This window comes from Carassius auratus, unplaced genomic scaffold, assembly GCF_003368295.1.
Source record: "Carassius auratus strain Wakin unplaced genomic scaffold, ASM336829v1 scaf_tig00041487, whole genome shotgun sequence".
Classification (NCBI taxonomy): Eukaryota; Metazoa; Chordata; class Actinopteri; order Cypriniformes; family Cyprinidae; genus Carassius; species Carassius auratus.
This window is the reverse complement of record NW_020526652.1, coordinates 52,249-78,929: the sequence shown is the minus strand read 5'-3', so window position 1 is coordinate 78,929 and position 26,681 is coordinate 52,249. Positions and strand designations below refer to the sequence as shown.

The 26,681-nt window shown below is 37.5% G+C and overlaps 1 protein-coding gene across 1 annotated transcript; it reads right to left on the bottom strand.

The window, feature by feature from the left end:
- Window positions 1-942: 942 nt before the first annotated feature.
- LOC113085423 (beta-1,4 N-acetylgalactosaminyltransferase 2-like) lies at window positions 943-23,439 on the bottom strand. The gene is made up of 11 exons (XM_026255126.1): window positions 23,435-23,439; window positions 19,505-19,555; window positions 19,277-19,414; window positions 19,097-19,203; window positions 18,702-18,739; window positions 18,058-18,238; window positions 10,262-10,348; window positions 2,564-2,745; window positions 2,334-2,477; window positions 1,544-1,769; window positions 943-1,192 (listed from the first exon to the last, which is right to left on the bottom strand). The coding sequence occupies exons 1-11, from the start codon at window positions 23,437-23,439 to the stop codon at window positions 1,011-1,013; spliced, it is 1,341 nt and encodes a 446-aa protein (XP_026110911.1). The 3' UTR covers window positions 943-1,010.
- Between the last annotated feature and the right edge of the window lie 3,242 nt (window positions 23,440-26,681).

Sequence of the window (26,681 nt, the reverse complement as noted above, 5' to 3'; positions counted from 1 at the left end):
TACAGGAACTGCAACACTTGTTTTCAGTTCACTTGTTAATGTGCTATCCCAGCTAACAAAGTAAGAACACTTTGCTAACACTACCATTGTTATGAACATTATTTCTGAATAAACTACCTTTGAATGTTCTAAAAATAAGCAATAACATTTAAAAATTTTGAAAAATGAATTCCCAGCATAAGCTGTAATATTTAGCAGTGTAAACTTTAATATACTTTACTTATGAAAATTGTGTATGATCCACTTATAAAAAAACAGGAATGTAACACTATCATTTTCACCCTCCTTATCCTGAAATAATTACCAGTTACCCGCTTGAACATCCAACCCATAGGCCATTACTTCATTTGCACAAATTAAATTAAGTAAAAAAAATAATAATAATAAAAACCCTTTTCGAGTGGATATGAAAGGAAAAGAAAGTCAAACCCAGTCAATCAGTTCTCACTGACAGACCATGAAAACATTAAGTTTAGTAAATATGTTTGGTCACTATATAATTCTCATTCTTCCATCTGTACTTTTATAGCTTTAATGACTTTGTAAGCATGTTTTCACCATGGACTAATTTAAAGGTAATTTAAATCTTGCAATACTGGGTTTCTATCTCACAATACACAATTTTGACTTTTTTCTTGTGATTTAGAGAAAAAAAAGAGTCATAATTTTCATATAGACTTACAATAAAAAAATTGCAAAAATTGTGGAAAAAAATAAAAAAAGAATACAGACTCAGAATTATGAGAGAAAAAAAGTTAAGAAATTTAAACTAAAAAAATCTGAAAAAAGGACAAGAAACAAAGTCTACATTTTGAGATGTAAAATCAGAATAGCGAAGAAAAAAAAATCAGAATTTTGAAAAATAGCAATTAGTTTTTTATTCCATGGTAAAAACAAGCTTTCTTGTGAATAAGTAGATCCAAACCTTTGATTTTCTAGAGTAAATAAAAATAAAAAAATCCAATGATTAATGAGGTGTGAGGCATGGCATGTTTCACCTCAAATGCTCCTTAGTATTTGATGCATTTCAGATGGTTCTTAAAAAAATGGTGGGTAATCTTCGCCTGTGAATCACTTCTGGGAGGATGCCTGTAGGAACCATACTTGTTCGTGGAACCGTGTTTTTGATGACCAATACTGAGACCTTTACAGGTGGCAACTAATAGATCCCCAAGCCCGTCAACGAAGAATTCTGTTGGGAATATAGAATGAAAACAGATTCTTGAATGAACACTTATTATCTCTGGCATCTCTATCTCTATAGCTGGCATGTAAATGATTTGTTCACCGTGGATCAAGAATAAGCTCCATTCACATTTCTCATTTGTCAGCTGTCATAAACTGTTGTTCTTGGACAATTAATCAAAATCTGTACCACACCCATTGCTTTGAATTACCTAAGACCTACATGCCAATGGATGAATATAGTATATCAAAGCGTATAGTTTCACAATAGTCAGGTCTTTGGGCAACTTTAATAACAGACTTAATCTAAAATAAATGGTTGACTTCATCTGATCTGAATGTTTTAAGATCCACTCACCAGTGTGAGCCACTCTTTTGAGGAACGGGTCAAAACCGACCCTCCGCACAGCCTCCGTCCGGCCCAGGAAGTAGTTGACGACTCCATCTGCAAAGAAGCAGCCATTGAAACCCGGCAGGGGCGCATGGGTACGAGTGACACGCGTGATACAGCCGCCTTCCTCGCTGTTCCCTTCCTCATATTGCAGCTGGAAGACAAACTGATTTCCTCCTACCTGACCACCAACCTGATGGAGAGAGAAAGAATAAGATCAGTCAAGGTCTTTCAGAAACATAAAAATAAGACACAATATTGGACACAATAAAGATCTTAATTAGTTTGAACTATTTTTTAGTGAACTATAAACATTTATTGCACATGTACATTAGAAAATTCACAGGTATAATTACTCACAGTTAAGTTAATTTTATTCAGCCAGGATGCATTAAAGTGACAGTAAGAGACATTTATAATGGTAAAAAAAGATTTAGATTTCAAATAAATGCCTTTGTTCTATTCATCAAAGAATCCTAAAAATGATAAACCACTGTTTCCATGATAATATTAGGCAGCACTACTGTTTCAATATTGATTATAATATAAAAAGTTTCTTGAGCTGCAAATCAGAATATTAGAATGATTTCTGAAGGATCAGGTGACACTAAAGACTGGAGTAATGATGCTGAACATTCAGCTTTGATCACAGGAATACATTTGAATGTATATGACAGATTATTTTAGATTGTAATTATATTTCACAATTTTTTTGTAATTACAAATGTCATCAAGATGATAAAATTGACATAATTACCACATCTAGTTCAGGAACGGCTTCCATAATGTTCACAAAGCTCTCAATGCGCGTCTCATTGAGAAACACAAAGTCATCATCCACCCACAGGAAATATTTAGTGGTGACCTGCGACACCGCCAGATTTCTTCCTGCAAACCAGCCCTGAAAAGCCAAACAATGAAACAAGTAACCTTCACACGTCAGGAAGATTATATTAACAGTCAACTTGAAAAACCTGATGTTTGTACCTGTGCTGGGGGCATTATGTAGTGCTCTATATTGTCACCGACCACCTTCTCTGGGTTCAGACTGTCATCAGCAACAATGATCTTTATTTTTGGGTAGTTCACACGGATACTGTTGATGAGGACATTTAGTTCTTTGTAACGCAGAAATGCTTTTACTAGCACAGTCACCTGAGAGTTCACATCTACAGAGAGAGAGAGAGCGAGAGAGAGAGAGAGAGGGAGACAATTATTATGGTGATTGAGTTCACATGATACAGACACTGTGCTTACACTGTAATATCAATAAAAATGACAAAAAGTCCATAACAAAATCATGACTACTAAAATGAAAACTTAATAAAACAAATACATGCTATTTAAAATATTAATAAAACTATAATAGTATATAAATGATAGTAAAATAACTGTTTAGAAGCACATACACTGCAATAGAAAATTATAATTGGGATGTTTCATGTAATTTAAAAAATAAACTGTTTTGGAAGTGAAAAAGAACAAGTAAGACCCATAAACCCTTCTAAGACATTTCACAATTAATGGTTTTTGATTGAGACAATTGTTTTTTTTTAAAGAATTCAATTATGTAAATTTATGTTTTCTGTTAGGGCTTTTGTTGCTAAATTGGACCCTCTTTACATTAAGTGTCCCTACCTGTGTACTAACATAGTAACTGCATATGTCCGTAGTATGTAACCATAGTGTAAGTACACATAGGTACATAGCATATACAGCTGTAATATTTCTTTAACAACACACATGTAACCATCTTCAGATGATTTGTGTAAGTACAATTGTGTAACAGGACATTGGTCACAATACTTTTCACTTCACTAAGTACTTGTGTAACAGGAATTATATAACTACATTTTGTAACAACAATATTTATAAGAGTAGGCAAGGCAAGGCAAGGCTAGTTTATTTATATAGCACATTTCGTACACAATGGTAATTCAAAGTGCTTTACATAAAAGAAAGTAAAATAATCATGAAGAAAAATAATAACAAAAAAAATAAAACAAGCAATTTTAAAACTTTTAAAATGATTAAAACATTTAAAAACAGTTAGAAAATGAATTTACTTAAAAAAAACAAACAGTGAAAATATAGTGCAATCAGTTCAGACATTGCACAGTGCTCATTCAATAAGTGCACAGCTAAACAGATGGGTTTTGAGTCTAGATTTAAATGTGTTTTAGCACATCTGATCTCTTCTGGAAGCTGATTCCAACTGCGGGCAGCATAGTAACTAAAGGCGGACTTCCTTTGTTTTGTGTGAACCCTTGGTAATTCTAACTGACTTGATCTCAGTGATCTGAGTGCTCTGTTAGGTTTATATTCAGTGAACATATCTGAAATATATTTCGGTCCTAGGTCATTTAGTGACTTATATACGAGTAAAAGTACTTTAAAATCAATCCTAAATGTAACTGGAAGCCAGTGTAAGGACCTGAGGACTGGTGTGATATGCTCAGATTTTTTGGTTCTAGTCAGAATCCTGGCAGCAGCGTTCTGGATGAGCTGCAGCTGTCTAATGGTCTTTTTGGTAAGGCCTGTGAGGAGCCCATTACAATAGTCCACCCTGCTGGTGATAAAGGCATGAACAAGTTTCTCCAAGTCTTGACTGGAAACAATCTAATTCTTGCAATGTTTTTTAAATGATAGTATGCTGATTTAGTTACTGCTTTGACATGACTACTGAAACTGAGGTCTGTCTCCAGAATCACACCAAGATTCCTGACTTGATTTTTAGTTATTTGACACCTAGAGTCAAGGTATGCATTCACCAAAACTTCATCTTTGTTTCCAAATGCAATGACTTCAGTTTTTTCCTTATTTAACTGAAGATAGTTCTGGCACATCCAACTATTAATTTCATCAATGCACTGGCAGAGGGAGTCAATGGGGCTGTAGTCATTTGGAGATACAGTAAGGCTAGGTAAATCTGGGTATCATCAGCATAGCTGTGATAGGCAATTTGGTTCTTTCTCATTATTTGACTTAGTGGAAGCATATACAGGCTAAACAAGAGCGGTGCAATAATTGAGCCTTGTGGGACTCCGCATGCTATGGACGTCCACTTAGACTTATGCTCTCCTAGACTCACATAATAGCCTCTCCCTTCTAAGTATGACCTGAACCATTTGAGTACCATCCCAGAAAGCCAGACCCAGTTTTCCAGTCTCTCTAGTAGTATGTTATGATCGACAGTGTCAAACGAAGCACTGAGATCTAGCAATACCAGCACTGATATTTAGCCAGAGTCACAATTTAAGCGACTATCATTTATTATCTTAATGAGTGCTGTCTCTGTGCTGTAATGCGGTCGGAAACCAGATTGAAAATTGTCCAGGTATCCATTTGAGTTTAAGTATTTGTTCAGCTGATTAAAAACTACCTTTTCTATAATTTTGCCTATAAAAGGAAGATTAGATATTGGTCTAAAAATGCTCAAAATGGTGTTATCAAGACTGCTCTTTTTCAGGAGGGGCTTAACAACTGCAGTTTTTAGGGAGTTTGGAAATGTCCCAGAAAGAAGTGAGGCATTCACCACTTCTAAGATATCTGCTTCTAAGCAGTTAAGCACACTTTTGAAAAAAGATGTGGGAAGCAGACAGCAGGTTGATGATTTTAGTTGCTGCACTTTGTCTTCCAGAATTTTGCTATCAATTGTTTCAAAAATAGACATAGTACATTTATTGATATTGTGGCCTAATCTGTCTGACCTCTGCATTACTTGAGGATGTGCTAATCGCCTTCCTGATATTAATGATCTTCTCAGAAAAGAAGGAAGCAAACTCACTGTCTGATAGCATTTCACTGGGAATCTGACTTGGGGGGTTTGTCAGTCTATCAACAGTGGCAAAAAGAGTACGAGTGGTAAGTTACTGTCTAACTGTGGCTAGTTTCACATTAAAAGCATGAAGGCTGTCTTTATAGATGCTATAGTGAATTTCAAGTTTCGTCTTCCTCCACATTCGCGTGGCTTTTCTGCATTTTCTTTTCATAGTCTGAACTGCTGTTGATCTTCTCCAAACTGATTTCTGTCTGTTTGTTTTCTTACTGACTATTGTTGGTGCAATATCATCAATAACATTCTTAACTTTTGAGTTGAAGGAATCAAGGAGAATATCAACAGAGTCTGCAGAAATGCTTGGTGTTAAAGATATATCCTCCATAAATAGTACACTTGTGTTCTCGTTTATGCATCTCCTTCTGACAGAGACAGATCTAGATTCAGTGGTAGCAGAGATCAATATATCAAAGAAAATACAGAAGTGATCAGATAGTGCTATGTCCTTAGTAACAATGGATGAAATGTTTAGACCCCTACTGATGACTAGATCCACCTTTGTGTGTGGGTCCATGCACATGCTGAATCAGGTCAAAAGTGTTTAGAACCATTATCATTTATTTTGTAGTTTTGTTTTCTGCATTATCTACGTGAATATTAAAATCCCTTGCAATTGCAAAACAGTCAAACTCTGAGGAAATTATTGATAACATTTCTGTGATCTCATTTAGGATTGTTGCACTGCAGCTGTCTTCTAGCCATGTTTCATTTAGAAACATAAAATCCAGATTGTTTGTGGTTATAAAGTCATTGATTAGAAATGATTTATTTTTTAGTGAGCGAATGTTTAAAAGTGCTAACTTGATGGCAGTGCTTTGTGTCTTTACATCAATCTTAGTTTGATGCATAATAGGCCGCAGATTAGATGAGTTTGCCCTTCGGCTTGAGAAGGCCTTAGACTTTCTATCACATTATAAAACTGAAATAGAGAAAGCTACAGGCACACTGGGTTCCCGCTTGTTCTGTAAGCATTTGTGAATGTTGCTGCTATTATAGCGGGGACCCGACACATATCACTGAGAGCTGCTATCAGTTGTTTTTGATTCACCTTCAGAAGACAGAGGGTTTAGGCCCTGGGGTTGTGGCAACAGTCAGAGAGCTCTCATAGGAACAGGGCCCACAGGCTTTGGTGGTTGGGGGGCCCGCCATTTTTTTGTTGATATCTGCGGGCTAGCAGCGAATGAGTGGGAGAGTTTAGTCCCAGCATCAGTGATGGAGTACTAGAGTCCTGGACTCGGACTCGAGTCCGACTCAAGTCACTTTTCTTTGGACTCGAGTCCGACTCGAGACTCCATTCTCTGGACTCGTGACTCGACTTGGACTCGTGGACTGATGACTCGTACTTGGACTCGGACTCGAGGATATATAAAATCGGACTGGAACATTCATTACGTTGTTTTTGACTAAAAATGTTATAAAAAATGTTTCGTGCCCAAGACTGGCCGGGATCTATTCTTTTCCCTCACAGACACTGCTACCGCTCGCTCTCTTTGCTTGACAACACACGCACTGACGTCACTCACTTTACTTTCACTTAACTTTTTTTCCAAAGCGCTCGGGCACTTGCGGGAAAGGATGAAGCTGATTTGTTAGTTCTTGTCACATGACCCGTGGTGCGCTTGCGGCATTCTGAAAAGTTTAGATGTTTTTTAACTCAATGCGGTGCGGACGCGCCTGGATGCTGCCGTTATGAGCGCGCATACGCTTCCATTATGAGCGTGCATACCGCGCGCCTACAGTACATTGGACATAACGAACTTGAGCGTGCAAAAGACGTGATATTTGAACGGCCCTTATACGTTGCTTTCTGACCATGCGCGTGCCGTCACACACACACATTCACTTGAAAACATACAAACGCACTCACGCTAAATCACTCGGTCACTCACACACAAATGCTCTCTCTCTCTCTCTCTCTCACACACACACACACACACACACAGTCATTGTAATATGCACGTTTCTTTTTTTCGCCGAGTGTATTTCTGTAATACACTGTTAAAGGATTAATTCACACAAAAATGAAAATTTCCTAATCATTTACTCCTCCCAATGCCATCCAGGATATCCATGGCGTTTTTTCTTAAATTATGTTTTTTTAAGGAAAACATTTCATGATGTTTTTTTCATATAATGGACTTCAATGCCTACCAACTCAGTTGGTTGCTATTGTTTCCTCAAAAAAGAAAAAAAAAAAAAAAATTCCAATTGGGGACTCGAGACTCGACTCGGACTCGAACTCTGGTGATGGTGACTCGACTTGGACTCGACTCGGACTCTTCTTTGGTGACTCGGACTTGGACTCGGACTCGAACACTGAGACTCGAGACTCGACTCGGACTCGACAGTTGGTGATTCGACTACAACACTGCCCAGCATACACCAATTCTTCCATTTTCTGTGAGAAGCACAGAATTGGAGATGCTTGAGAGAGGGATAATGTGTCTGGTGAGATGGGCTGTGTCTCTGGTGTTTCCGGTGGCTGTGATGTGTTGTCCTGGCTTCCCTGGCTGTTTTCATCACAGTCTGTCTGTGAGGAGCTCTGTGGGCCGGGCTCAGCAGGGATAGTGTCCATGAGCAGTGCTTGTTTTGGCTGCGTGGTGTTATCAGTGTCCTTGTGGGATATGTCGACCACATGATGACTCGGACCCGGTGTGTGTGTGCTGAATGGATTGACACACTTTGATGACAGAGGGAGAAGTAGATATTGTCCTTAAACACTCTAACACCAAGTTTGTTTGGGTGGAGGCCATCCGGTTTAAACAGTTGTCTATGGCCCCAGAAAAGATTGAAGTTGTCGATGAAATTCACTACTTTTATATTACAAGATCTTTGTAGCCATGTGTTCAGTCCAAGCATCCATGAAAACATATTTGTTCCCCTTGCTGGGAGTGGTGCACTGATGAATGATTGAACTTTGAGTCTTTGAAGTGTTTCAAAGAGTTCACTGAAGTCCTTCTTAAGGAGTTCTGACTGCTCTTTCCGAATATCATTCTTTCCCACATGGATGATGATTCGATTTGCAGTCTTGTGCTTCATCAGAATGTTCTTAAGTTCCTTGTTCACATCAGAGACCATTGCTTGAGGAAGGTGGCATGTTGTTGTAGTCCTGCTACTAATGTTTCTGATAACAGAGTCACCCACTATCAGAGTCCTGGGCTCGGCTGCGCTCTGAGCTGAATATCGCTGTCTGCTCGACCTTGAGCGCCTGTTAGTAGCGATTTTAGCTGCTGGCTGATCCGATCCATATTCAATCACATTTGGGGATTCATCACCCATATTTATTAATGATTCAAATCTGTTCTCCAGATGTATAGGGGGTGGTAGAATACCAGTATTTACAAGCCTTGTCATAGTCGAATCTGGGGTAGAGGAAGCTATGGCAGCAATATGAGAAACTCGTGACAATCTGATATCTCGTGTTCCTTTGGGTCTTGCTCCCTGTTTGTGCCATCGATTAGTGTTGCGATCAGTTTCAGCTTGTTCCGCTACACTTGGTATAAACTGTTTAGATTCAGAAGATTCATGGGACTCACCGGCTGTATGCTGAGGGGGTCCATGACTACGGTCTGCTGAGTGTTCCATCTGTTTCGGAAGTCCAGAAAGTAACTTTGTTTCAAGAATCACAATCCTTTGTATAAGTTTGAAGCAGTTCATGCAACAAGTAGATCCAACAGGAGGCATTTTCTCTCTCTTCTGTTTGAATGTAGGCAGTTGTTATTCCGTCTCAGGAATGTAAGCTGCTGGCAGTGGGAGGCAAAGTCTTCTTTTTGTAGTATTATTCCAGTCCCAATGTTTTTAGTTTTAGCGTTTGTGCCAAAAATCTGTTGTTTGAGCACTGTGCTGATCTGCTGAAGTAAAAATCTTAGAAAAATCAGAGAAAATTACAGAAATAAGAAGCAAAGCGCAGAGCAGTAAGCTAGAACGTCCGAACAGTAGCAAAGCCGGAAGCAGAGTAATTGGAACCATTTAATCCAAGGGGTGGAAATGGGATCCAGGGTGTGGAGATGGGAAGGTTTAGGGGTGGAAATAGGATCCGGGGGGTGGGAATGGGTAGGTTTAGGGATATGTAAAGTAAGAGGAGTTGGATCTCGAGTTGGAGTTGGTGCACCACTGTAATACCAGTGTACTTGCATGATAACTCCTCATGAACTGTACACTTAATATAAAATGTAACAGTTTGGACACCAACCACAATTTCTATGTAAAACATAACTTACTGGCCGCTACTCTGTAACATCGGAGTAATTACATGATAAACCTAATGTAAAGTCTTTACCAAAAAGTGCTGTTAGTCCTGTTACACATTTGTTCTTTCATTACCAAAAAGTGTTGTTACCAATGTCCTGTTACACATCTGTACTTACACATACCATTCAGTGGCTTGTTACATGATATGTGTAGTTAGACAAACATTACAGCTATGTACCAATTTGTACTTACACTGTGGTTACATAATATGAAGACATCTAGTTACTATGTAAGTACATAGGTATTAGGGACACAATATAAAATAAAGATCATGTTCCATGAAGATATTTTGTAAATTTCCTACTGTAAATATATCAAAACTTAATTTTTTATTTAAAATATGCAATACTAAGAATTCATTTGGACAACTTCAAAGGCAATTTTCTCAGGTTTTTTTTTTTTTTTTTTTGCACCCTCAGATTCCAGATTTTCAAGTAGTTGTATCTGTGCCAAATATTGTCCTATCATAACAAACCATACATCAGCTTTCAGATGATGTATAAATATAAAAGAAAATACACATAAGACTGATGAAAACCTGATGAAAGTGCTCTAGTTATTTTTTTTTGTTCTAAAGTGTAAGTATTTGAGCTCACCTTTTCCTGGGTCAAACAGAACAGGAACTGACAAACGTCTGATCTCAATCGGGAATATGACCTCGTGATTCTCAAAAGAGAAGTACGCTAAGGACATGAATGCATTTGTAAAGTCAGTACATTCAGATTAATGTTTAATGAAATGTTTTATGAAACTTAGTAGTATCATAAAAGTTTTCCTTGTGTGAATCATTATATTCCAAGGGCTTGTCGAAAAACCAAACTTTTGGTCTTGGCCATTTAAGAGCATGCGCATGCAACTGGAAGTAAAACAACAAAGTGCAGCAGCCTTAATGCATGCTAAATCTACACTTGAATCTTGAATACTTCTCTGGAGCGGTATTTGAGTCTAAGAGTATCATATCGTGCATCATGTTCTGGAAATAAATCATGAGACTTTTGCAGAGATCTCAGAAGGTTTTTGCGGAAATCTTTACAGTTAAATGTGAATGATAATTAGATATTAATTTGGTAGTAAAACAAAGTATTGCACATTTTAGGATGAGTATGTTTATTTTGTACAACATTTGCAACTGCTTTTTATCACTTAATTAGAAGTACCACTATTACTAAACTGAAAAGACATTTATAGGTGCTGGTCATATAATTAGAATATCATCAAAAAGTGGATTTATTTCACTAATTCCATTCAAAAAGTGAAACTTGTATATTATATTAATTTATTACACACAAACTGATATATTTCAAGTTTATTTCTTTTAATTTTGATGACTGATTTAACTGACAACTAAGGAAATTCCCGAATTCAGTATCTCAGAAAATTTGAATATTGTGAAAAGGTTCAATATTGAAGACACCTGGTGCCACACTCTAATCAGCTAATTAACTCAAAACCTTTAAATGGTCTCTCAGTCTAGCTCTGTAGGCTACACAATCATGGGGAAGACTGCTGACTTGACAGTTGTCAAAAAATGACCACTGACACCTTGCACAAGGAGGGCAAGACACAAAAGGTCATTGCAAAAGAGGCTGGCTGTTCACAGAGCTCTGTGTCCAAGCACATTAATAAAGAGGCAAAGGGAAGGAAAAGATGTGGTAGAAAAAAAGTGTACAAGCAATAAGGATTACCGCACCCTGGAGAGGATTGTATACTCCCTGACTGCTGGTGTTGCTGTTGGACAGTGTTTTCTCTACTTCCTGTTGGCCTTCTGTAGCTAATCGTAGCTCCGTGTGGCCGTTTTTTTTTCTCTCTAGAATATTTATCTTACTATCACTCTCTGTTTTTTAAAGTGATAAAATATAACTTAATTCACACCATATTTCTGATATTATTGATCAATCTTATCAGATTAATTTTGATCGTTCACTTTTATTTTATATCCATGAGTGCAGTACACCTGCAAAGCGTTAGCACTCGTTAGCTTGTCATTAGCGTTTTCATTCGAACCTATCGCTGTTTTCTTTTCTCCTCTCCTCTCTCTCGCTCCAGTTTTTCACAAGTTCATCAAACAACCGCAGTAAGAATATTTCATCAAGCACGGTGAGTAATGGCTTCTCCTGCTATTGTTATTTGCACTTCTTGCCACATGTACAGTTTATCTATCTCTGTCGCAGATGAGGGATTCACATGTGATAAATGCAGGGAAATAGTTAGGCTAACAGAGAAGATTTCAGAATTAGAGACACGCATCCAAACTTTAATTGAGTTAACAGTAAGAATGTTAGGGCTCTAGATATGGCTTTAGATGCGTCTAGCTCAGGGATTCCTGTACATTGTTCGGTTCCGGCAACAGAGCCCCTGCAGCAGGGCAACTGGGTGACGGTGAGGCAGCGTAGTCGTGGGTCAAAACACTGCTCTTCTGTTCCGATCAAAACATTAAACAGGTTCTCCCCACTCAGTGATGCACCCACTTAGAAACCTGATGAAAGTGCTCTAGTTATTGGTGATTCTATTGTACGGAACGTGAATATAGAGACACCAACCACCTTAGTCAAATGTTTATCGGGAGCCAGAGCGCCTGACATCTTGGCAAATTTAAAAGTGCTGGCTAATGTTAAATGTAAAAACAGTAAGATTGTTATTCATGCTGGCGCTAATGATATTCGACTTTGCCAGTCGGAGATCACTAAAAATAACATTAAAGAGGTGTGTGAACTTGCAAGCACGATGTCAGACCCTGTAATATGCTCTGGTCTGCTCCCTGCTTACCGTGGTGATGAGATGCATAGCAGATTGTCATCACTCAATGGCTGGAAGTCTAAGTAGTGTCCACAGAATAACATAGGTTTCATAGACAATTGGACGAGCTTCTGGGGCAGACCTGACCTGTTGAAAAGAGATGGTCTTCATCCCTCCTGGGGTGGTGCCACTCTTCTCTCTAGAAATATGGCAAATAGTCTTAGTGTTTATACTTGACTAACTGGAGCCCAGGTCAGGAAGCAGACAGACTGGCTAAACCGACCGTCTGCTAGCTGCCTCATGTCACAGACGTCAGCTAATTCTCAGCACATAGAGACTCTTTCACCTAGATATCACACTATAGAGACTGTGTCTGTTCCCGAACTAGAAAATACAAAAAATGTCCAAACCAAGTTAAGATTAACAATTTAATTGAGATTCAACAAATAAAAGACAGATACATATCAGATCCCTTTCTATGAAAACACTTTTTGTAAATAATATGATCACTGATCATAATATAGATGTGCTCTGTTTCACAGAAACCTGGCTAAAACCTGATTATTACATTATTTTAAATGAGTCCACCCCCCAAGAATACTGTTATAAACATGAGCTGCTTCTAAAAGGCAAAGGGGGAGGTGTTGCCTCAATTTATACCAATGTTTTCAGGATTTCTCAGAGGGCAGGCTTCAAGTATAACTCGTTTGAAGTAATGGTGCTTCATATAACATTATCCAGAGAAACAAATGTTAATGATAAATCCCCTGTTATGTTTGTACTGGCTACTGTATACAGGCCACCAGGGCACCATACAGACTTTATTAAAGACTTTGGTGATTTTACATCCGAGTTAGTTGTGGCTGCAGATAAAGTTTTAATAGTTGGTGATTTTAATATCCATGTTGATAATGTAAAAAGATGCATTGGGATCAGCATTTATAGACATTCTGAACTCTATTGGGGTTAGACAACACGTTTCAGGACCTACTCATTGTCGAAATCATACTCTAGATTTAATACTGTCACATGGACCTGATGTTGATAGTGTTGAAATTATGCAGCCAAGTGATGATATCTCAGATCATTATTTAGTTTTGTGCAAACTTCATGTAGCCAAAATTGTAAATTCTACTTCTTGTTACAAGTATGGAAGAACCATAATTTCTACCACAAAAGACTGCTTTTTAAAGTTATCTTCCTGATGTATCCAAATTCCTTAGCATATCCAAAACCTCAGAACAACAGGTTGACACCATGGTATAATGAGCATACTTGCACCCTAAAGAGAACAGCCCGAAAAATTGAGCGCAGCTGGAGGAAAACAAAACTAGAGGTATTTCATATTGCTTGGCAGGAAAGTAACCTATCTTACAGAAAAACATTAAAAAGTGCTAGATCTGATTACTTTTCTTCTCTTTTAGAAGAAACCAAACATAACCCCAGGTATTTATTCAATACAGTGGCTAAATTAATTGAAAAATAAAGCCTCAACAAGTGTTGACATTTCCCAAAACCACAGCAGTAATGATTTTATGAACTACTTTACTTCTAAAATCGATACTATTAGAGATAAAATTGCAACCATTCAGTCGTCAGCTACAGTATCGCATCAGACAGTGCACTATAGACCCCATGAAGAACAGTTCCACTCATTCTCTACTATAGGAGAGGAAGAATTGTATAAACTTGTTAAATCAACCAACATGTATGTTAGACCCTTTACCATCTAAGCTCCTAAAAGAGGTGCTTCCAGAAGATTATTAATTCCTCATTGTCATTAGGATATGTCCCCAAAACCTTCAAACTGGCTGTTATTAAGCCTCTCATCAAAAAATCACAACTTGACCCCAAATAACTAGTTAATTCTAGACCAATCTCGAATCTCCCTTTTCTGTCCAAGATACTAGAAAAGGTAGTATCCTCCCAATTATATTCCTTTTTAGAGAAAAATGGTGTATGTGAGGATTTCCAGTCAGGATTTAGACCGTATCATAGTACTGAGACTGCTCTCCTTAGAGTTACAAATGATCTGCTCTTATCATCTGATCATGGCTGTATCTCTGTTATTTTTATTGGATCTTAGTGACACTATTGACAACAACATTTTTTGCATAGACTTGAACACTTTGTTGGCATTAATGGAAGTGCATTAGCATGGTTACGCCATCAGTTCGTAGCAGTGAATGAAGATGTATCATATCGATGTGACGATCGTGACCCAGTGAAACACAGGGAGAGAGAGAACCAATTGCAGGTGTGTTTATTTAGGGTAATCCAAACGTAATCCAAACAAGCCAGGGTCAAAACCGGAAACAATCCAAATAAACAAACAAGGAAGGAACAGGAACGGAAAGGGGAACAGGAACTCGGAATTCGAGGAACTTGGGAGACGAGAAGACTGGGTACGGCAGGAAACGTAAGGAAAGGACTCCATGCAGACAACAGGAAAAGACAGGTTAATATAGGGAGGCTAATGACTAATAAGTGAAGACACCTGGTGCAATTAACAGGAGTGCAATTACTGTAATGAAGGGACAAGGCTAGTGGGAATTGTAGTGCCTACAGTGAGGTGCCTAAGGGGAAGTGAGCCCACTAGTGGACACCCAGGGAAACAGAGACCAGACAGCGTGACAATCGATCACAAGTGCAGTATGGAGTACCTCAAGGCTCAGTACTAGGGCCGCTACTCTTCACGCTTTATATGTTACCCTTGGGAGATATCATCAGGAAACATGGTGTTAGCTTTCACTGTTATGCTGATGATACTCAGCTCTATATTTCTTCACGGCCCGGTGAAACACACCAATTTGAAAAAATAATGGAATGCATAGTCGATATAAAAAACTGGATGACGAGTAATTTCTTACTGCTAAATTCTGAAAAAAAAACAGAGGTGTTAATTATAGGACCTAAAAACTCTGCTTGTAATAACCTAGAACACTGACTAAGACTTGATGGTTGCTCCGTCAATTCTTTGTCCTCCGTTAGGAACCTAGGTGTGCTATTTGACTGCAATCTTTCCTTAGAAAGCCACGTTTCTAGCATTTGTAAAACTGCATTTTTCCATCTCAAAAATATATCTAAATTACTGCTTTGCTCTCAATGTCAAATGCAGAAATCTAAATCCAATGCATTTATGACCTCAAGGTTAGATTATTGTAATGCTTTATTGGGTGGTTGTTCTGCATGCTTAGTAAACAAACTACAGCTAGTCCAAAATGCAGCAGCAAGAGTTCTTACTAGAACCAGGAAGTATGACCATATTAGCCCGGTCCTGTCAACACTGCACTGGCTCCCTATCAAACATTGTATAGATTTTAAAATATTGCTTATTACTTATAAAGCCCTGAATGGTTTAGCACCTCAGTATTTGAATGAGCTCCTTCTACATTATAATCCTCTACGTCCGCTACGTTCTCAAAACTCAGGAAATTTGATAATACCTAGAATATCAAAATCAACTGCAGGCGGCAGATCCTTTTCCTATTTGGCGCCTAAACTCTGGAATAACCTACCTAACATTGTTCGGGAGGCAGACACACTCTTGCAGTATAAATCTAGATTAAAGACCCATCTCTTTAACCTGGCTTACAAATAAAATACTAATATGCTTTTAATATCCAAATCCGTTAAAGGATTTTTAGGCTGCATTAATTAGGTAAACCGGAACAGGGAACACTTCCCATAACACCCTATGTACTTGCTACATCATTAGAAGAATAGCATCTACGCTAATATTTGTCTGTTTCTCTCTTATTCCAAGGTCACCGTAGCCACCAGATCCAGTCTGTACCCAGATCAGAGGGTCACTGCAGTCACCCGGATCCAGTACGTATCCAGACCAGATGGTGGATCGGCACCTAGAAAGGACCTCTACTGCCCTGAAAGACAGCGGAGACCAGGACAACTAGAGCCCCAGATACAGATCCCCGTAAAGACCTTGTCTCAGAGGACCACCAGGACAAGACCACAGGAAACAGATACTTCTGCACAATCTGACTTTGCTGCAGCCTGGAATTGAACTACTGGTTTCGTCTGGTCAGAGGAGAACTGGCTCCCCAACTGAGCCTGGTTTCTCCCAAGGTTTTTTTCTCCATTCTGTCACCGATGGAGTTTCGGTTCCTTGCCGCAGTCACCTCTGGCTTGCTTAGGTGGGGTCACTTCATCTATAGCGATATCGTTGTCTTGATTGCAAATAAATGCACAGACACTATTTAACTGAACAGAGATGACATCAATGATGAACTGCCTTTAACTAAAATTTTGCATTATTGACACACTGTTTTCCTAATGAATGTTGTTCAGTTGCTTTGACGCAATGTATTTTGTTTAAAGCACTATATAAATAAAGTTGACTTGACTTGACCTGATTGTGAAACAAAACCCATTCAAAAATGTGGGGGAGATTCACAAAGAGTGGACGGCAGCTGGAGTCAGTGCTCCAAGAACCACTACGCACAGAGGTACGCAAGACATGGGTTTCAGCTGTTGCATTCCTTGTGTCAAGCCTCTCTTGAACAACAGACAGCGTCAGAAGCGTCTCTCAGACAAAAAGGACTGGACTGCTTCTGAGTTGTCCAAAGTTATGTTCTCTGATGAAAGTAAATTTTGCATTTCCTTTGGAAATCAGGGTCCCAGAGCCTGGAGGAAGAGAGGCACACAATCCATGTTGCTTGAGGTCCAGTGTAAAGTTTCCACAGTCAGTGATGGTTTATGGTGCCATGTCATCTGCTGGTGTTGGTCCAAGGTGTTTTCTGAGGTCCAAGGTCAATGCAGCCATATACCAGGAAGATTTAGAGCACTTCATGCTTCCTGCTGCTGACCAACTTTATGGAGATGCAGATTTCATTTTTAAACAGGACTTGGCACCTGCACACAGTGCCAAAGCTACCAGTACCTGGTTTAAGGACCATGGTATGTTCTTAACTGGCCAGCAAACTCGCCCGACCTTAACCCCATAGAAGATATATGGGGTATTGTGAAGAGGAAGATGTGATATGCCAGACCCAACAATGCAGAAGAGCTGAAGGCCACTATAAGAGCAACCTTGGCTCTCTTAACACCTGAGCAGTGCCAAAGACTGATCGACTCCATGCCACGCCGCATTGCTGCAGTAATTCAGGCAAAAGGAGCCCCAACTAAGTATTGAGTGCTGTACATGCTCATACTTTTAATGTGCATACTTTTCAGCTGGCCAATATTTTTTTTAAATCCTTTCTTTGTATTGGTCTTAAGTAATATTCTAATTTTCTGAGATAATGAATTTTGGATTTTCCTTCGTTGTCAGTTATAATCATGAAAATTAAAAGAAATAAACATTTGAAATATCAGTCTGTGTGTAATGAATGAATATAATATACAAGTTTCACTTTCTGAATGGAATTAGTGAAATAAATCAACTTTTTGATGATATTCTAATTATATGACCAACACCTGTAGAATGCAAAGTCAAAAAATCAAAATAAAGTTCTGTTAACACTTGCATATTTGTAAACACTTAAAGATTGACCCATCGGGTAATGAAATGTTCTACACACATGTCTGGTCTTCATGCTCACTTGAACACTTGAACGTCTAAACAGGTATAGAATGACATGACAATAAACAATGATAAAATTCAGGTGAACTATTCTTTAAGTCACAGGTTACGTACCGAGGTCTTCCGTCTTGATGTGGTAGATGGTGCTGGTGTAGGTCAGTCTGCTCAGCAGGTCGTTGAGCTGTTGGAGGCTGCTGGATGAGATGCTCAGATGTTGCTCATTCTGGCCCTCCACCTGCTCTCCTTCCTGGACATTCATCACTGAAAGCACTCCTTTATGCACCCTTAGAGAAACCTGGAGAGGTTCAATATAATTTGACCTCATTTTATACATTTCACGCGTGATGAATCCTTTTAAAAAACACCCAAGATAAAGGCAGAGTAGGTGATTTGGTTCCAAAACATGCTGGTTGAAAGTCTCTTCACGTCCCAATAGCAATTAATAAGTTAAGTGGTCTAAATGTTTTTATATGTTTTCATATTGTCTGCGGAATATATATAATCTGATTGTGATTCTGATTTGCAGAGAGGGTGGGATCTTATGCTTTCACAGCTAGCTTGCTATTGCAAGCCTCTACAAAATCACCTACCCTACCTTTAACAGCTTTAGATCAAAAGCTCACAAAGCATCAATTAAAAGACAGTAAAACAGAACAGCAGACCCCCATTCAGAGACCGTCTGAAACAAACCTATGATTACGATCAATATAACAAAACCCACCACCTTTAGTGAGAACACCATATTCAGCAGGACAAACCTTGTAAACCGCTCTCTTTTGTGTTTGCAGGGCTAGACCTTTAATAGTGATACATTTCTTGAATTAATGAAATTGTTAAAAATGAATAAAACAACTCACAGTCTTATATAAACAGAACATTCAAAAAAGCAGCATTTATTTTAAATAGGCATCTTTTTTAACATCATAAATGTTGTTACTTTCACTTTTTATTCATCAATTTAATTATTTTTTAAACTTGCTTAGCCTAAACTATTTATTGGCAGCAAATCAGAATGATTTCTGAAGGATCATTTGAATAAGAATAAGAGACTGTATTAATTTTTTTTTTTTTTATCTGTAACCTTCTGGAGATGCATTTAAGAAACCTGAGATCATTAGCAATCAAATAAAGGACGGACAGAAATCAGACTCACCAGGAATGAGTGTTTTATTCATGGGAGTCACTCTGAATCCTCTCATCGGATACTGGAGCGGTGTGTTGGCCGGGACGAGAAGAAGAACATCATTTTCTTTACCTGATCTGAAAGACAGTTCATTCAGTCAAAGGAATAAGTGTGTGCCACACTAAAGAGATCTGAGGAATTGTGGGTAACCTGATCTGGTGTTGTCTGAACTCTTCTGCCCGGCGTTTCTGCAGGTCATCCATATCGTCTTCTGACACAAACTGGTTTGCTGGATTAGTGTTTTGGCAAGTACAGGGTGCTGGATTCTCATTGCGAAAAGGCCCGATACTGAGATGTGTAACAAGCAAAAGGTGAAAATCAGAGACAAGGAATTCACTGCTTCAGGGTCACTCATAAAAATAAATTGAATCTACTTACTTTGGTTTGGGAAAGTCTGGGATCTCTGGATCACGGTTGCAGTTTGAGAGTCTTGAGAAAGTTGTGTGAGTGGGGGAAAAAATAAATACAATTGAGTACAGTTTGTATGGACTTATTTTCTACAAGTAAATAAACCTTAAACAGCAGTGAATTTTATAAAATATCTTCCCACACCAGAATTAAATCACTTTTGTGGTATGTTAAAGATGTTAAGGGTTACATGTAAGAGTTAACATTTTAGTTAACGAGTAACATTTTTATTTGTAGCCTTTACACTCTTAAATCTCCTGGGTTAAAACTGCCTAATTTGGGTTGTTTTTAGCCCAGAGGCTCGGTAAATATGATACAGAATGCATGGTGGGCTAACCCAAAAACTTTAAATATACAAAGATGATATACATCTTTGTATATTTAATATACCCCCCCCCCCCCAATCAGGTCTCCTCTGTAAGAATAGAGTTAGCTAGGTGGCACTGTCACAAAAAATAGGGTCCTAGAAGTGCAATCCTGCAAGTCTCCGGTATTGCAGGAATACCCTACTTGTTCATTCAGAATACGTGTGCTTAAAACTGCTTATGCATATTGGCTGGACTGAGGTGTTGCAAATATGGCTTTCGAGTGAACAGACTTTCTTTTAAAGGGCATTTGGTTTCACTCAAAGCCAGAAGTAGCTGTGACCGACACTGATACCCACTGCCCATAAATAAACCTTGCAGCTAATCAATGGAGATGAGTTGCTATCTCCTGAAGAGGATGCAAAATACCTGCACTCAACCTGCTGGATTACATACGGGTGGAGGAAGGGTGAATTTGTTTTCAGCTGTCTGACCAAGAATTTGTTTTCGAGACTGACCAAGCAGCTGACTAACACAAAAACTAACCAACACTGAAAAAAAAACTGCCCCAAGAATGACCCAACAGGCTCAACCCAGTGTTTGGGTTGAAAAATAACCCAGAATTTTGAGAGCATAATATGGTGCCTGTATACTGTAAAATAAAAATAAAAATCCATAAAATTTACAGTAAAAAACTGGCAGCTGTGGTTGCCAGAGTTTTAGCTTAAAAAAATACAGAATGCACTTGTGGGTGTTGCAAGTCCTGCGTGAGAAGGTTCAGTCAAACACTCCCAAATATGAATGAGAAAAGAGAAGAACTGCCAAAAAAAGAAAAGAAAAAAAAAGTGGAAAGTCGGTAAAATTTGTTGAAGAACAAAAACAAAACAACAACATTATAATAATAAAATAAAATAAAATGACAAAAATATATTTCATCATTATTAAAAATATAAAATATTAGTAAAAGAAATCAAATGTGATACAAACTAGTTGTACCAGTTAGACTAGTTGTACGTGTCTGCTTTTATATGACACAGCTTTTACATTCGCATCGCTAACAAAATTCATGGTTTAGTTTCAAACATCAATGTAATGTTACAATTCATCCTATAGTTCAGGTTAGTTGTAACTACACAGGGTGAAATGTTACATTATGAAATAATAATAATTAAATAAATAGATTAAATAGATTAAAGTTGTATATATGCGTATGCAACCATGTTTCTGTCATTAATGGCAACTGGCCATAATAAAAGTGAAGTTTGTTTGGGAGCATGTTTGCTACTTTCATTTAAAATTCAAAATGCTGAGAGACATCACTCAGTTTGTTTTTCTCTTCCAAGACTTAACCATACTGAAATTTAAAGAAAACCTACTAATCACATTAAAACTTGCTTGGGGTAGGTGGCAAATTGTTTCATTGATGTTACAACTAACCCCAAGCCCTGTAGCAATGAAATAGCTCACCTTAAAGCTAACTACATTAGCATTAACAACTTGCATTAAAAATAACTACAGACACTCAAAACATAATTTGGCTTTGATGAGTTCAACTAAAAAGCAGGCTTTCCAGTCACAAAATAAGAACTAAACTTAGCATGAGTCGAGTGAATCTGATTTATGACTTGTAGAAAAATGGGAAGTTTTACAACTGATCCTCATTAAAACCATCCCCCAAACGGTTGTATTTAAAACCATAGCATTCTGAATAACCCTTTGTGTCTGTACACAACGTTATATCAGGGATCTTTTGATAGTGCCATGCCACCCATAGTTGACTGTTTGCTCCAGTTGCACTACCAAGGATTGAAATGCTCTGGGAAAGCTCTTTTCATGCTGAGCTTATCAAAATGAGCACAGCTGATCACAGTTAAAAGTCAAATGGCTTTGTGTGTCATTGAAATGGTGATTAACTGCACCTGATTGAGTTTATAAGTCATTTTTAGAAGGTGGGTTATACTATTTCTAAATTACTACTATTTATATATATACAGTACAGACCAAAAGTTTGGACACACCTTCTCATTCAAAGAGTTTTCTTTATTTTCATGACTATGAAAATTGTAGAGTCACACTGAAGGCATCAAGGGCTATTTGACCAAGAAGGAGAGTGATGGGGTGCTGTGCCAGATGACCTGGCCTCCACAGTCAATTTCTATGTTAATTCATAGTTTTAATGCCTTCAGTGTGAATCTATTATTTTCATAGTCATGAAAATAAAGAAAACTCTTTGAATGAGAAGGTGTGTCCAAACTTTTGGTCTGTACTGTATATTTATATGGAAATAAGTACAGTGCATAAGTATTCATACCCTTAAATCAGTACTAAGTTCAAGCACCTTTACAGCCTAAAGTCTTTTTGGATATGATTTTGCACATTGGCATTTGGCAATTATCTGCCAATCTTGACTTCACCACTCACGCACATTTTCAGGTTTCTCCAGAAATGTTTGATTAGGTTAAAGCTCAGACTGTGGCTGCATGGGCCACTTAAGGACATTCACAGAGATAAGCCACTCTTGCTGTGTGCTTAGGGTAATTTTCCTATTGGAAGGTGAACCTTCTGCCCAGTCTGAGATTCTGAATGCTCTGGACTGGGATTTCATTAAGGCCATCTCTATGTTTTGGTGTATTGAGCTTTCCTTCTACTCTGACGAGTCCCTCAGTCCCTGCCACTGAAAAACAGTGCCTCAGCATGAGGCTTCTACCACCACACTTTACTTTTGAGATGAGCAGAGCTGGTTTCCTCTAACATTATACATGGATTTGCATTTCATCAGACCAGAAAATCTTGTTTCACTACTGTATGGAGTGTAAATTGATGTGGAAAAAAGTAATTTAAAGCATTATAACATAAGGCAGCAGAATAACAAAATGTGAAGAAAAAAATGAAGGTGCAGAATACTTTCTTAAGGCACTGTAGGCAATGTTTAGTATAAGTAAAATACTTAAATACTGTTAAAATCAGATACTCTAAGACTTTTACTCAATTTGTTTTGGAGTTGTAACTTGTAATGGAGTCGTTTTCACTGTAAGGTATCTGAACTCAATTATGGTTTTCAGGTACCAGGCAGAACTTATCCCTCATGAGCTCATCAATGTTAAGTTGTTCTGGGTTTCCTGTCATTAAAAGGATGCCACGTCACTGTAATGGAAAACAATTTTTTTGCCTTTGTCTAACCACTTGTGCGTTACGTTTTCTTTGTGCTTTAGCTTCGCAGGGCGTTGTTCATTCGTCGTGCACTGTTACCTTTCAAAGCTGGAATGAATATGAAATCTATTAAATAGCCTAGTATGAAAAACATCTATAGTATTCTGATAATGACGAGGAAAAAAGGTACACTGTTTTATATATCCATATAGGCTACACAAAATATTTCTAAGTTATATTAAGCATTAAAAAATGTCCTTCATCATTATTGGATTCATCTAATTCAGAAGTAGGCTATGACTGTATTTGACAGAATCAATCGAAATAGTACAAGTGAGATACCTATATGATTTTATTTGGCTGAATACATCAAAATACATTTGGTCACGACAAATAAATAAATAAATAAATAAATAAAGTTTATACTGATGTACAAGGCACTTACCTCATTATCGGTAGTGAAGTTTTACTCCAAAAAACCATGCCAATATAAAATAAGGCGAAAAGGGAGCCACTTAAAATAATGACGAGGAATAAAGTTCTGCGGGATCCGTACATGATTAAATCTGTCGCGATTAAAAAATAATGTAATATATTTAATTATAGGCGGTCTATATCTACATCAAAATGAAACTTTGAAACTCAAATTACGCTAATAAGCGTCTAAATAAAGACAGGACTATTACAGATACTGTATCGGATGCTACCTGTTGAAGAGTAACAGGTGAATGAGTGACAGAGCCTAGAGGACGGATATGTGACTGTTTGGAGCTACATAAGCGATCGCTTTTATTAATAAGAAAAGATTTTCACATAGAATTTCTGTAAATTGCTTAATGTCAAGCAGTTTGCTTCGTGCATCCTCTTTAACGGCATTCAAGAGGTCCAATTTATTATTACGAACTGTGTATGCATTTTAAACACCTACATTATGATATATATACTTCCTCCTTCCACATCTCTAAATGAGCGCCGTTTTATAAAAGCACATTTAATGCTCAGTGGTAGCCTATGACCCGTTTCAGGGGTGACCAATTACTATTCAAAATCATTGAGAAAATCAGTTCCACCTTGTTTCGACATCCTCCAATGAGGTCAATCCATACAATTAATTATATTTGAATTAATTCTCTAGGACCACAAACATAAAAGCATAACATGAAAGATATAGGCTAAATAATTTTTTGTCAACTGGGTTAAAATGTTGTCATTATAAGAACATGACATATAGGAGAATATCTGGCTTAAAAAAAAAAAAAAAAAAAAACCTTAAGGAAGAGGGTTACTTCCAGCCTTGACACATGTACTTCACATGTGGGAACTTACAAAAAATAGATTATATGTGTATATAATGTATGGATATTTTTTTTAGGAATCTGTTAAATACAAAAAAAATAAAAAAAATAAAAAATAAATAAATAAATATACTGTAGCACCAGCCCTAAACCAGAATTTGCACCCATTTTGTCCAGAATGACATTTAATAAAAGACGTATTTAAAACATTCTGATGAAGTTAATGCAAAACCATGCATATCAATAACCTGTCAGACCTGTCCTTCTCTACTATCCATCTGTGACTAATGCATCATAAAAACGCTTCCCAAAGAAAAAAACATCTAAGGCTTTGACTGTTAAATACATGACAAGTTTGGTGCTTTTTATTTTATTATTAATTATTAATGCCATAACCAAGAACAATACAAATGAGAATTATTCATTGCAAAACAGACAAAGACCGAGACCAAAAAACAAAACAAACAAACAAAAAATACAATAAACCAGTGCCCGTTTCTTCTTAATTAAATGTTCCATATCAGTCCAGACTATTTTTGTATATAAGCAATGAAAAACTAGATGAAAAATAGTTTCCTTTTCACCTTTACATAAATGAAATATATATATAAGTATAATAATTACACTTTAATACACATCAGGAATTAAATCTTCCTCAGTCATTTTACCTTCATCTGAAATATTGTTTAAAAAGTCATTCATATCAGAATTTACAGAATTTGAAGTGTATAAACACTGTAAAACTGAGTAACAGTGTGATATCTTTTTAACATTCTCTGTGATTTTATTATTAATTAACAATTTACTTATAGAGGTTAATTCACCATTTCTATATTAATGTTCACGTGCAATATTATCATTCTATCCACGGCTTAGTCAGGACCTGACACATTAAATCTCCTTTTAATATAGCGACCCCTGCAGATCCAGTATTGCAATGTGAAAACCATATAATTTCCCATCGACTCCTCCAGAACTTTATATCTTCTTTACAAGCATGTACATGCATTTTCATGCGCAAAGTAAAAATCAACACCCCTTTTTTAAAGTAATTTCTGTTGCATAACTATTTTGTATACAATGTTCTACAATATACATTTGAAATGTAAAAACCTATGAGCACACAATATTTGTAGTATTCGCTGAGATCAGTTCGTGGATTCAGCAGATTGTCTAGGGCTATTTTCAGATCTGAGTGATGGGACTGGGACTGGTTGCAACGGAGGTGCAGCAAGGACTGGCTGGTATACTGGACATGTGGGGGCTGCCATATTTGGAATGGTGGGTACCACTGGATGAGGATGTCAGTTCTGCATACAGCGTCTATATTGCTCCCACTGACAGGACCTGGTGGAGAAAACCTAACTTGGAAGTTTTTAGAATTGCATGGAAAAACAGTATGTCCAGCTATAGACAGGCTCTAAAAACTGCTAGGGCAGAGCATATACACAAACTCATAGAAAATAACCAAAACAATCCAAGGTTTTTATTTAGCACAGTGGCTAAATTAACAAATTACCAGACGCCACCTGATTCAAATGTTCCACCAATGTTTAATAGTAATGAATTTCTTCACTGATAAAATAGATAACATTAGAAATACAACAGCAAATGTAGATTCTACAGCGTCTAACACTTCAGTTTCATCCATTGCAACCAAAGATAAACTGCACTGCTTTACAAATATAGGACAGGAAGAGCTAAATAAACGTATTACTGTATCTAAACCAACAACATGTTTATTAGATCCTGTACCCACTAAATTACTGAAAGAGTTGTTAACTGTAGCCGAAGAACCGCTTCTCAATATAATTTAACTCATCTTTATCTTTAGGACATGTCCCAAAACTATTTAAGCTGGCGGTTATTAAGCCTCTTATTAAGAAACCAAAACTAGATCCTAGTGTACTGGCAAATTATAGACCTATTTCAAATCTTCCATTTATGTCTAAAATTTTAGAAAAAGTTGTGTCTGCTCAATTGAGCACCTTCCTGCATAAAAATGATCTGTATGAAGAATTTCAGTCAGGTTTCAGGCCCCACCATAGCACAGAAACTGCACTTGTTAAAATTACAAATGACCTGCTTCTAGCGTCAGATCAAGGCTGCATCTCATTTCTAGTCTTACTTGATCTTAGTGCTGTGTTCGACACCATAGATCATGACATACTCATAGATAGATTACAAAACTATACAGGTATTCAAGGGCAGGCTCTAAGATGGTTTAGGTCCTACCTGTCCGATCGCTACCATTTTGTTTATTTAAATGGGGAGTCATCTCATTTATCATCAGTAAAATATGGAGTGCCACAAGGATCCGTCCTAGGTCCCCTTCTATTTTCAATATACATGTTGCCCCTTGGTAATATTATTAGAAAATACGGAATTAGCTTCCAC

Bases quoted from the DNA above. Each gene is read 5' to 3' on its own strand.
- LOC113085423 (XM_026255126.1), bottom strand. The intron at 2,746-10,261 runs GTGAGCTCAAAT...CTCTCTCTGTAG, and splicing joins TCTGTTTGACCCAGGAAAAG to ATGTGAACTCTCAGGTGACT. The intron at 1,770-2,333 runs GTAATTATGTCA...TCTCTCCATCAG, and splicing joins CCGTTCCTGAACTAGATGTG to GTTGGTGGTCAGGTAGGAGG.